The 13,954-nt window shown below is 19.6% G+C and overlaps 1 protein-coding gene across 1 annotated transcript; it reads right to left on the reverse strand.

Annotated features, from left to right (window-relative positions):
- Positions 1–564: 564 nt before the first annotated feature.
- Positions 565–7,935, reverse strand: PBANKA_0615800 (exported serine/threonine protein kinase; the record flags this gene model as incomplete). The annotated part of the gene is made up of 1 exon (XM_034563798.1): positions 565–7,935. One exon carries the CDS (start codon positions 7,933–7,935, stop codon positions 565–567), a length of 7,371 nt encoding a protein of 2,456 aa, XP_034420658.1.
- Between the last annotated feature and the right edge of the window lie 6,019 nt (positions 7,936–13,954).

The raw sequence follows: 13,954 nt of genomic DNA on the forward strand, positions 1-13,954 counted from the left end.
AAAAACAGTTTTAAAATTAAAAATTAATTCTATAAATTTTAACCAAACTCATAAAAAATGTATTAAGTATACATGTGTCTATTGTAATAAAAATGGTACTTTACTTTTTCGTTTGCTCTTTAGTTTTTTCTTCTATTTTTTGTACAGAAGAAAATTTCATTTTGTAAAAATTTTTTTTTTTGTGAATTTATGCTGATTTTGTTTTAACGATTTATTTAATTATAAACAAAAGTTGTGTAATTATACATTATAAACAAAAAAAAGGAAGAAATGATACATATAAAATTGAGAATATTTAAATTAAAAGCGCATTAAAGTAAATATATATATATATATATATATATACATACATATTTACAAATAAATAAACTCAAAGGGTTTTAAAACATATTTAATATGCACATTACGTAAGTTAGGATACATAAAAAATGAAACATATTATAATATAGCTAATGCCGATAATTGATAAAACGCTAAGCTCAAAGAAAGGACTTTAATAGTATACTATAAAAGGCACTCAAATATATGAAATTTTGTTTTAATTATAATATGAATAGTAGATATTTATAGGGTATTTTTTGTTTTATATGCGTTCAAAAGATATCGCTTCCTTATTATCAGTTGCTTCCCTATCAAATGTGACACATATGGAGTAGATAAAAAATCATTGGAACAATTTAAAAGTTTTTTAATTTTTAGTATACTTTTTAATATAATATCTTCGCAGCACCAGAATATTATTTCTTTTCTTCTTAAAACATTTGATTCTCTTAAACAGATAAGCTTAATATAATCGGGTATATTGGGATGCTTTAAATAAATATGTAACGGCCCTGTGTACCATGCGTGTATAATTTTATATGGAAAAGAATAAAAATAAATTGGCTTGAAAAAAAAGTTAACACCATATTTATTTTTAACTGTTTTTTCATCATTCAACGGTAAGCATAAATGTTCAATGGGTAAATGTATGTTCATAAATATATCTAAATTTGCGAACTCATTAAATAATGATATTTCATTTAAAAAATAGTACACATTGTTACAAATATTACTTGGATAAAAAAATTTATGTTTTTTCATATTTTCAATATTTTTTATATTTCTTCTGTTATTATCTTGAAAACTGAAAATGTTATTTTCTAATTTCGCAATATTTTTTAAAATGTTTTTATAATTTAAACAATTTGTTATATTATCACAAAAGTCACATTTGTGCTTCATATTTCGAATGATAGTATCATATAATGACGTTATGGCTTTTTTGTTTTGATTGGTATTATTGATGCTGCTGTTGCTACCGATTTTTTCATTTGATGATAAATTATTTATTTTAATTAAATCGATGTTATTACTATCCTTTAAGTTGATATCGCATTTTTTTTCATCGCCTTTCATAATAGTATTTTTAATTTTTATTTGATCACTATATTTCAAAGGAGATGATAGTGATACATATTCTTCATAATCAGAAGCTTCAGTGTCTGTCTCTGTTTCGTCATGAAAAGGTTTACAAATATACTTTTTTTCCTTCTTTTCTTGTATATAATTTTTTAGAATTTTATCACTGAATTCTTTTTTATCAAATAAATCAACATACTCATTTTCATTTTCTGGCATTTTAATGTTTTTTATTTTTTCATTTGATGGTGAAAAAAAATCATGTCCAATAACTTCACAGGCTAATAATCTTTCATATGGCATATAATTTAAAAGGTCTGCTAACAAATTCCAATAATCATCACTATAATTTAATGGGTATTCGAACTTATTAAAACATTTTTTAATACCTTTTTTTCTATTTGCAAAATTATCATAACAAACATCTTTTAAAATAACAGCTAAATATTTATTTGTTAATCTACTATTCCAATATTCTTTGTTTCCAGTCATGTAATCTTTTTGTATATTTGCTTTGAATTCTTGTAAATATCTTTCTTTCTCCTTTTTATTTCTGAATTTAAATATCCCCGAACCAATATTTTTAATGGTTAATTCGATTTTCAAAAATGATTGTGTTTCACAACTATAATTATAAGTTAAATTATTAATGATTATTAAAAATAGTAATAATAATATTCTCTCAATATTATTTTCATTCATCATGTGCTTATATAATTTATAATACTTTACAAATTCATTTTTTATATATCCAATTTTATCAATTTTTATATAGTCTTTATATTTTAAAATAAAAGATTTATAATATTTTGTAAATAATTCTAAGGATTTCATGCTATTATCATTATTTCCTTTGATTTTATTACATTCATCAAAATTCAATGTGCTTTTAATTTGGTTATTTAAAACCGCATTTTTATTGTTGTTAGTTTCTTCCTTTATATCATAATTATTATTATGAGCATTCGGTTTGTCTTTACAAAATGAAACTTCATTTGATATTGATTCGTTGGCATTATCGATAACAAAGCAGTTATTCCCTGGAACATCTTCTTTACTGTTATTATTTTCCAAGCTTTTATTTTTTTGTTTTTTTGAATAATTATTATTAGTACAACCGTTGTTATTACTATTATCATTATTTCTTTTATTTTCCATTTCTGAATTGTCTCGTTTTTTATTTCTATCTGCATTTTTGTTAACTTGATCGTTTTCGATTTCATCATTATCCCATTGTATACTTAAAATATCATAATAATTCATTATATATTGTAAATAAAAATTTTCTTCATCATCTAAAATATTTAAATCATTTAATATTATATTATTTAAATCGATAATGTTCCCTTTAGATATATTATTATTTCCATTTCCTTTTTCTGAAATCATATATTCATAAGAACCAATTCCACACTTACCTAAATCTGCTAATATGATCCCTAATGACCAGCTATCACTTCTGACATCGAAAGGTAGATATTCTGGAGAACTATTCATTTTGTTATTTTCGGTCAAATTTATTTTGTCACTTGTCTCTTTTTTATCATTATTTTCCTCTTCTACTTTTCCCTTCTTTTTTGAACTTGTATTATTCCCATTACTATTTGCACTTTCATTAGCTTTCACATTTTTGTTAGTACTTTTTTTTTTTGAATTTTTATTTGTTTCCCCTTTACATACTTCACTACCATTTTTATCAGCATCCATGTCATTATATGTGTTATTCATTTCGTATTTACCATCTTTCTTTTCCAAAAAATGAAAATTAGATGATGAATTTACGTTTAAAATGTTAAAATTATTTATCGAGTTTTTAATAGAAACCAATGGCATTTGTAACTCTTGAAATCTGTCTTCAATATTTCCAAAATTTTGTTCATAAAAATAAATCAACTTGTTATATTTTGATTGTCTAAAATTACCCATATGATCATAACACAAACCTTCAGGTGCCATAGTATAAACAGTTCCTTGAAAATAAGAAGATAACTGATTTTTAAATTGATACTTCCATTGATTTAACAATGTTTTATATGCATTTATGTAATTTTTCGAATTTTCTAAATAGAAAGTAGCATATTCCATTGCAGAACAACCAAAATCAGATATACACAAATGCCATTTAATAGGATTATAAACATTATATATATCTGTAAAAACTAAAATATTTTGTAATTTTATATCAGTTAAACGTATGATATTTGATTGATAGCATGTCTGCAAAAAACTAATGCCATTTACTATTTGAAAGAATAAAAATTTGCATTCTGATTCGGTTAAACCACAATTATATGCTTTTATATTATCATAAATATAATCAAATTTAGGATATTTTATTTCAATGACACTATTATTTAACTTAATTTTAATTTTTTTTAACTTTTCATAGCATAGACCTATACACATTTTATCATTTTCATTTTTGTAACACTTGTATTTTTTTCCAAATATAATATGCATTAATTTTAAAATTTTATTAATTTTTTTTCTTTTTTCATATTCTTTTTTCCTATGATATATTAAGTTTTGTAATAATTTTCTTAGATCTCCATTAGCGCAATGCATCAATATTTCATAATTTTGCTTTTCTTTTAAATTTCCAACTTTTGTACTTAAAGGTTTTATAACATTACTATTAAAATGACATAATAATTCTTGTTCTCTTAAAAATTGAAATTCATTACCTTTTCTACTAACATCAATTTCTTTAATAGCCATTTCAAAATATTTTTTTCGATAACAGCAAAGACAATTATATTCTTTATTATTTTTTGGTATATTGTTTTTAAAACCGTTTAAATCGTTTTTTTCAACACTATCTATATAATTATCCAGATCTTTCTTTAGCCCTTTTACATTATTGCGTAATTCATTGGAGGATATTTCGTTTTTATGCATTTCCTTGTTACATGTTAACATATTTTTCAAACCTATAAAGTCCATTACGAGGTTAGAAAATTCAGAACTATTTATTTTATTGATATAAAATTTTAAATACTCACCATTTAAATCAACATTATATAAAACCTTTCTGACATTTCCATATGATCCCTTTCCAACAAAGCTGTCTACATAACTAATAGAACCAAGGTTCACCCAAAATTTGTTTTTTTTATTATTTATTATATTATTATTTCCATCAGTGTAAGAATATAAATCTCTTACTAAATTTTTATCACTGTTTTTTTTGTCGTAATTTCCATACATACTACTATTATTATTTGCATCTATCACAGATTTTGCGATTTTATAATTCCCTTTATCATTTATATACTCATTTCTTGTGGTCATATTAGTTTTTATTTCTTCTATTTTGTTTTCATTAGCTACTCTACAAATATTTTGTATGGTTTCATTCTCCATTGTAGATTTTTCGGTATTATTTATATCACATTTGTTTTCTTTGTTTAAATTTATGCTATTGCTTAGATTTTTTTTATTGCATTGACTAACAAAGTAATTTGGTGAATTATTATTACATACTTTAGTATTCTCTTTGACATTTATTTTTCCTTTGTATGACTTATCCATTTGGTTTGTGTCTACATAATAATTTTCATTATTATTATATATTTTTTCTTTTTCTAACTCATGGGTTTCATTTATTAATTCTTCATTATTATCTTTTTCATTTATTTCATTTTTACGTTTTCTTAAATAATATTTTCCACTAATTTTACTTTTACATTCATTATTATAATCAACTTCTTTACTTATTCCATTATTATTATTATTCATTAATTCATCGAATGTATTATTTTTGTTTTCATCAGAAACTTTCACCACCGTTTTATCCTTACCATCTTCTTGCCCATCCTTTTTACATTTATTTTCATTATTATTATTTCCACACTCATTTTCTACTATCATATTATTTTCGTAGGTATTGTACTTTTCTTCAATTATTATTTTGTTTTTTCCATTTTGCTCATTTATCGATCCGCCCTCCAGAATTTCATGATCCAAGTATTTTTTTTCATTATATTCATTTTGTGTAACACTTTTTATATTATTTATTTCTTTGTCTTTTATTTTATAAAATTTTTGTTCATTTTGTTTTGCATATTTTTTAAGATATTCATTTTTATCAGAATTTGTCTCTTTCTGTTGATTTAAAGCATCTGTTTCTTTTCCATCTTCAAATTTTATTTTTTCCATATCATTTTCTTTTGCGTGTTCATTAAAAATTATTTCACTTTCTTCCTTATCAAAATTTGTATCATTTTTTATTGTTATTTTCTTATATTTTTTATTATTCAAAACGGTTTCCTCTGTTTTTATTATTTCACTATTTGTTTTTTTTTTTTCTGTATTTTTTTTTTTATCTCGTGTGACTCCTTTTTTATGCATTTCTTTTTTGCTATTTATTTGAGTCTCATTTTTATTGCTAGAAATTTTTTTATCTTCTGGATTTTTTTCATCGTGATATTTTTTTATTTTATTTTCGTTTATATCACATGATTTTATAGTCCCATTATATTTTCCGTTTTTAGAGTTGTTTTTATGTTCATTAATGTCATTAAATTTCCTTTTTTTATCAATTAAATGAGTAGTATCATGTTCTTCGGATAATTCATTATTATATTTTTCGTCAGAACATTTAGTTTGTATATTATTTCCTCTCCTTTTATTTCCTACGTTAACAGTATCTATAATCACGTTTTTATTCATAAGAAAATCATATTTTGACAAGGATTTCACGATGCTACTATTATTTTCTTGTGATGTATTTTTATTTTTTTTCAAACAGTCCTTTTCTTCATCACATTTGATTAAATTATTACCAGAATAATTCTTTTTGTCTTCAGTTTTCACACCATTATTTTGACAAGACAATTCATCTTCAATTTTATCTTCCGCAGTTTGGATATTAATTATTTTTCTTAAAACGTAGCTATTTCTTTTATTTACAATTATTTGCTTTTTATTACTACTATTTGATACTTGTTCTTTAGCACCTATGGAATTTCTTTCGCTTATAGCTTTAACAAAATCCCTATTTTTTTCTGCATTCTTTGAAATTTTATGATTACTTGATGAGTTTGTTATATTTTTTATATTACTTTTTTTTTTTTTCAGGATAGCTTTATTTTTTTTTTTTTCATTTGTATTGCATTTTCCCTTTGCATTGTTATAATCATTTTTATCATATACATCCTCATTTAAATTTATAGGATTTCTACTATTGTCATATATAACACATTCAACTTTGGATCTTTTGTTTTGATTATCATAATTATGATTTATTAAATTGGTATTTTTAATTTTAGTACCTTTTCCCCTTTTATTTTCCATTGTTATATTACTGTGATTTTTATTATCATATTTTATGTTTTCTTGTTCTGAGTTTACATTTTCATCAGCTAGTGATCCAAGTTTATCATTAGAACACGGATTAGATTCAGATAAAATTAATGAATTAATTTTTTTCCTAATTACATCAGAATCATTGCAATTAATGGATTTAATTTTTAATTGTTTTTTATTAGAATAGTTACTAGTATTATTCGAACAAATATAGATGTTCGAATCAATATCATTTGAAATCATATTACAAGATGAGGTAGGATAATTGGATTTTAAATTTACATTTTTAAAATTCCTATAAGAATAATTAGACAAATCTGATTCTTGAAGATTTATTACATTAAATTGATTTAAATTATAATTTTTTCCTTTAAATATGTTAATATTTCCAGTATGCTCTAAACTAAGCATATTGGGTGTATAATTCATATTATTCGAATTAACAGAGTTTTTATAATTTATTAAATTTAAACTAGATGTTGTAATGTTACTATTAAATGGATTTGAATTAACATTATTGGAATTAGACATATTTGAAAAATTTAGATGATTACTCACATTATTCACTGAGTTCAAATTGAGTTTTAAATAATCATTTTTACATGGAATTGAATTATTTAAATAATTTTTTGCGTTATATGATACACTAGTATTTAACATACTTGTGTTATATATACAATTATTAGAATTATAATAGTCAGAATATTTCATAGCATTAAAATGCTGCGCATTGTTATCAGTATTATTTGAAATTATATTAAAAGGGGGATTTTCATTATTCATTTTATTAATTTTGTGGTATACATTATTAGAGTTGACACCATTTGAATCTAAATATCCCATGTAATTTTGTTTTATTAAATTATTATTAAATTCATTTATTTTTTTTTGATAATTGATAATAGCATAATCTGATAAATTTGTATTTGCATTATTCACGTTTGTTTCGTTAGAAGCATTATTTTCACTTGAAATGTTGACGTTAGAGCCATTCATATCACAATTTTGTTCTAATGTATAATTATCATAATTCCAGTTTGAGTTATCTACATTTGTAAACTGTATATTTCTACCTTTTGTCGTATTATAATTCTCGATATCTGAAGCATTTCGATAAAACTCATTTCGTGTTTCTGAAAAATTAGCTTTATTAAAATTGGAATAAGACAAGTTATTTATATCTTTGACATTAAATTTAATATTGTTTTTATTTATATCTCTTTCCATTTTTTATACCTTTAGTCACATTACTTAATATTATAATATTGTGAAAATATGTTTTGTAAAAATAAAATAAAGTAAAAGAGCGAACTCAAAAAATTAGGGATATAATATCTGGATAAATAAAATATAGTAAATAATAAATCATTTTAAAGGATATCATATTTTTACACTCACAGTGTAATTAAAATATAATAAAAAAAGGGATGTCTTTTACAATGATAGTATCTATTAGCTTAGAACATTTGCATATTCATTTATAAATGTGTATCTTATTATATTCATTTTATTATCTAAAATTTGGTTCCTTTCTCTTTGTATACATTACTTTATGATAATTTGTTTTTTAATAAAGCAACTATTGCGATTTTTCTCTTTTTATGCATTCTGGAGAATTTATATTATTGATATATAGAGAAACTTTGTTATTAACAAATAAAAAAAGAAAAAGTATTAAAATTTCCTTTTAATATTTTCATAGTATCACATGACTTAAAACATACGTGAAGGGTGAATATTTGCTCAAGATTATTTTATTAGAGAACAATCTTAATTCACTTCATTATTTACGAATGTACACATACATATTAAAAAAATATTGTTTATATTACATATAACATACAAAAAATCCAATTATATATATTATATTACACACGAATGTACGAATTGAAATATAAAGATATAAATGTACTTAAGAATGTTATTTAAAAACAATTTCATATAAAATACTAAAAAATTAAAGTTAAATTTTAAACATTATTATATCCCATTTAAAAATAAAATTTATAACTTCTAAAGTTACTAAAAAAACTCGTCTTCTTTAACTTTGCACATTCAAAATATTTTTAAAAACATCTTTTTAAAATATTTTCCTTAGTATAAATTATTTTATATGCATTATTATTTTTGTTTTTTAATTCTAAAACTAGACTTTTAAAAAAACGTGAAAGGCAAAGATACTTATTATCTTCAAAAGAAAAAAAAATATAATAATAAGTGAAGAAGTAAATAGTGATATACATAAAAATATGATTTACATTCTATAAATTAGCCATTAAAAATATTTTAGCATTTATTACAAAACTAAAAAATATGTAAAAAAATATCATGAACTATCAAAAATAGGAAAGAGTATATTTTGATGAGACATTTTTTATTGCACATAAATATATTATTTGTTAAGGCACTTAATTTTCTTTCATTTTTTTTTCATTATATTTAAATAAACATTCTTATCAGTAGTATATTATATAAATAAGGTCTTTATAATTTTTATGAAAGTAAATTACACATTTATTAATTATTTTATGATATTAAATATTTGAATAAAAACGATTTATTGTTATAAAAATACGCAAATTTATAGATTTAAGATGTGTATTATATTGAGTTTTATGAAGCGATGTTTTTTAATTTTCAGATGCGTATATTTGCTTTAATATTTAATTAATGTTTATATATACTATTTGTGTAACTAGACTCCTCTTTTGAGTTATTATGCTTTTAAATTAGTAGCAATTAAAAAGCGATATAAAATAAACACTTATAAAATGCATGTAATTATAGTTTCCATTTTGTTTAGTATCATGTACTACATTTTCAATATAGAAATGTTTCAAAATAAAAATGTTTTATCACTTTGTAATTGTACTTAATTGCACAATTGGTTTAAACATGTATCTAATATTATTGAAAACAGTTATATTAACATATCATTTCATATATTTAATTATTTCAAGTGTAAATATTTATTGGGGGTTCCTTCTCAATTATTTTTTTTTGATATGACATATACTATAAAATAGCCCTTTATAAAAAACGTTTCTTAAATAACGTTAATTTGTATAATGTTTTTTAATTTGCATTTTATTTCTTTATATACTCTTATAATAAGTTGGTGGTGTGAACAAATTCACCATTTTTTACATTTTAAGGCTTTCATTATGATTTTTTAAATAATATATAACATTTTCTTTTGCAATAGTGTTCTTTATGAGTATCGAGAACATAGAAAATGAATTATAGTCATAAAAAATAAATTAAAAAAAAAGAAAAATATGTTAATATAATAGCACTTATTTAAAAAGACTGGTGATTGATATATCCCCAAATTAAGTAAAATACATTTATTTTTTGCGTATATATTATACATTTTGATAATAATATATTCATGTTTTATATAAATTCATCACATATTTCAATATGTATGAAAGTAAAAAATAAGTACTTTTTACAATTCGTAAATATATTCAAAAAAATATGCACTGAAATTTTCAATCAAATCACATTATTTGATATATATAAGTAAAATTAGATAAACGTTAAATGCATTTTAATTTAAATATGCATGATATTTACTAAATATGCACTTATGTGATTTCCTTTCCACATATTTCTGATATAAAACTTTCGTTTACAAGAGTCGATGCTATAAGCATGAAACTTTTTATTTTAATTAAATGCATTTTTTTATATGAATATGCTTCTAAGTTATTTAAGTTTATTATAATTCAGTTATTTTCACTTTTTTCATTATTGTTAAATAGATACACACTTTTTGTAAAGGAATGAAGTATATATTTTCTTAAAAAATAATGAACCTATATTGAGTAAACTATAATATAAATTTATGAAATTCTCCATTTAAATAAAGTTATATTCAAATATAGAAAGTGTTATATACTTCATTCCTTATGCAAGCATATCCAAATATAAATACTGTAATATAAAAAGCATCAACTATGTGTCTTAGGAAGTGATTGTGTATATTATTTTCTTATATCTAAAGTTTCTTATCAATTTTATGAATCAATCTAAATAAATATCACTATATATTATTGGAATGTGGAAGGGCAATGGATATACGTTTGAAAATTATGTTTTCCAGTAGCAAAATATGAACCACTATTGTGATAAAAAAAAACACATACAATAGTAAAATAAAATTATTATTATATTTTTTTAATATAGTTGGAAAAATATTTCTAAGAATAGTAAATTGTTCTTTAAGTGTAACAATTGAACTGGAAAAACATACTAATGCAGATTCATAGTTATTTTAGTTCAACTTCACATATATGCATTTCATATAATATTCATTATAGAAATTGATGTAGCATTAATAAATATATAATATAGTTATTTTTCATTATTATCTGTCTATATTTAGTACATCAGCATCATTAAATTTAATATGATACATTTACTTATGGTATATTATTATACTTAAAGGCATCACAATTATAAAAGTTCTTTACAAACACCAATAAATAGTTATGTTACCTTTCAAAGAAAATACTTATTAAATCATTTCATATATCACACACTAATAAGAAATCATGATCGATTATTTTATACTTTTAATATTTTATAATTGTTTCGTTAAAAAATTTGTTTTTTCAGTTGATTATTTTCCCTATTACATAATTTATATTTTTATACAAATGGATAATACGTTGTCTGAACTAAAAGAATAGTATTTGATATTTTTAATAGAAAAAAAAATAAAAAAACGGTGTATACATATTTGGTGTTTACATTGAAATTAAAAATGCATTTTTATAAAACAACGAATACTATTAAATTCCATTTTTTATTATTTTATGAAATTCCCATGATAGATGTTATAAAGATTTACATAATTAAAACATAGCCTCTTAAAGGATTTGAAACATGTTTTTTATTCACATCACAGTATTATATATATTTTAATATTTTTGTAAATTTATAACTTAAAATTTCAAAGGAATCTTCACTATATGTGTATAGAGTAAAATTGGATTGATTACACTTGTTTTTATTAAAATAAAACAAAATTTTTTTTCTATTTCATGTCTTTATTCGATAGTATTCAACTTCATAAAAAATTTTACATAACCGTGAAAGCTAGCGAATTTGTGTAACCAAAGATGTAATATGATGATTACATTAATTTTTAGAACAATTTCAACGTTATTCTAATACAATTTTATATTATATGTTTTTAAGGAACATGCTATTTTATTTTTATATCAGCATCATATTATTTGAATAAAATATATATTGAAAAACATACGAAACATAAACAATTTTATTTGTTTTTAATATTATTTTTAAGTATATATATTTGATTCTTATGTAAAGTTTTTACATGTAAAGGATTTTATCATAATTTTTGTAGAAATACAAATTATTATCAGCATCATTAATTTATTATAATTTTATATAGAAGAATATTATTTAAAGTCATTAAATATATTAATTTGAGCCTCTAAAATTGTGTAATATGAATGACGGATATATAAATTCATAATTATCATGTTTTGCGGATTATATTTTCGATAAATTTTGTTTTTTCTAATGTAAAAAATTAGTATAAAAATTGAATTCTATGTTCAACCTTTAAATATCTTACATTTGTGTATACAAAAAAAAACCAAGATTATGAATACATTATATAAATATACTAAATGTGTATATGGTAAACTTTATAAAATCGGTAAAATATATATTATTAATTTTAATAATTGCATTATTTTATGTTCAACTTTGTAAATGATTTGAAATATAGTATCCAATTCCCTATTATATTTAATTGATATCACATAAAAAAAAATTAGTCAAATCCATTGATTATTTAGTCTTAATATCATTATAATATAAAAATAAAACCTTTATATAGAAGGAAAATATAAATGTCTTTTTTAAATATAAACAAAATTATTATATATTAGTACTGTTTTACACACTAATAAATTAATATATGCATATACGTACATTTTAATATATGAATTATTAAATATATTATAATAAATTTATTTATTAAAATAAAATAAAATTAATAATATTAAAAATATTATAAAACAAATATATATTAAAATTAAATTAATAATATATAATATTTAATTAAAAATAAATATATTATTAAATTATATATAATAATATTTAAAAAAATAAAATATATTATTAAATTATATATAATAATATTTAATTAAAAATAAATATAATTAAAATTAAATATATAAATAATTTTAAAAATAAACTAAATTAATTATATAATAAAATAAATATATATTGAATTTAATAATATTATAATATTTAAAAATATAATAAATATATAAATAGATGGTATATATTTGATTATTTAATTTATATTTTATTAAATAAATTAATAAATATATAATTAAAAGAATATTTATTATTACATATAATTTTAATTATAATTAATATATATTAAAATATATTTATTATTTAATTAATTAAATATATATTGAATTTAATAATATTATAATATTTAAAAATATAATAAATATATAAATAGATGGTATATATTTGATTATTTAATTTATATTTTATTAAATAAATTAATAAATATATAATTAAAAGAATATTTATTATTACATATAATTTTAATTATAATTAATATATATTAAAATATATTTATTATTTAATTAATTAAATATATATTGAATTTAATAATATTATAATATTTAAAAATATAATAAATATATAAATAGATGGTATATATTTGATTATTTAATTTATATTTTATTAAATAAATTAATAAATATATAATTAAAAGAATATTTATTATTACATATAATTTTAATTTAAATTATAATTAATTAAATATAACAATTAATTATAATATTTTATTATGAATTTAATATTATAATTATATTTAATAATTTTTCTTTAATTAATTTATATAAATATAATTGATTATATAATTTTTAAATAAATAATTAATAATCATTGACACATTATTTATAAAATATTAAATAATCAATTTATTTACTAATAAATATAATTATAGTTTATTAATGTATTTAATATTTATTATTATGTAATTATTTTTAAATATTTTAATTTTATTATTAAATTGCTTATTACTAATTATTTATTTTATTTATATTAATAAATGTATTTTTATGTTAATTATTTTGTTTATTAATTATATATTTAATAATATTATTTTAACATTTTATGTTTATATTATTTTAAGTATAATTATTTTGAATAGTTATTTTTATAAATAATTTAATTA

This window comes from Plasmodium berghei (genome assembly GCF_900002375.2).
Source record: "Plasmodium berghei ANKA genome assembly, chromosome: 6".
Classification (NCBI taxonomy): Eukaryota; Apicomplexa; class Aconoidasida; order Haemosporida; family Plasmodiidae; genus Plasmodium; species Plasmodium berghei.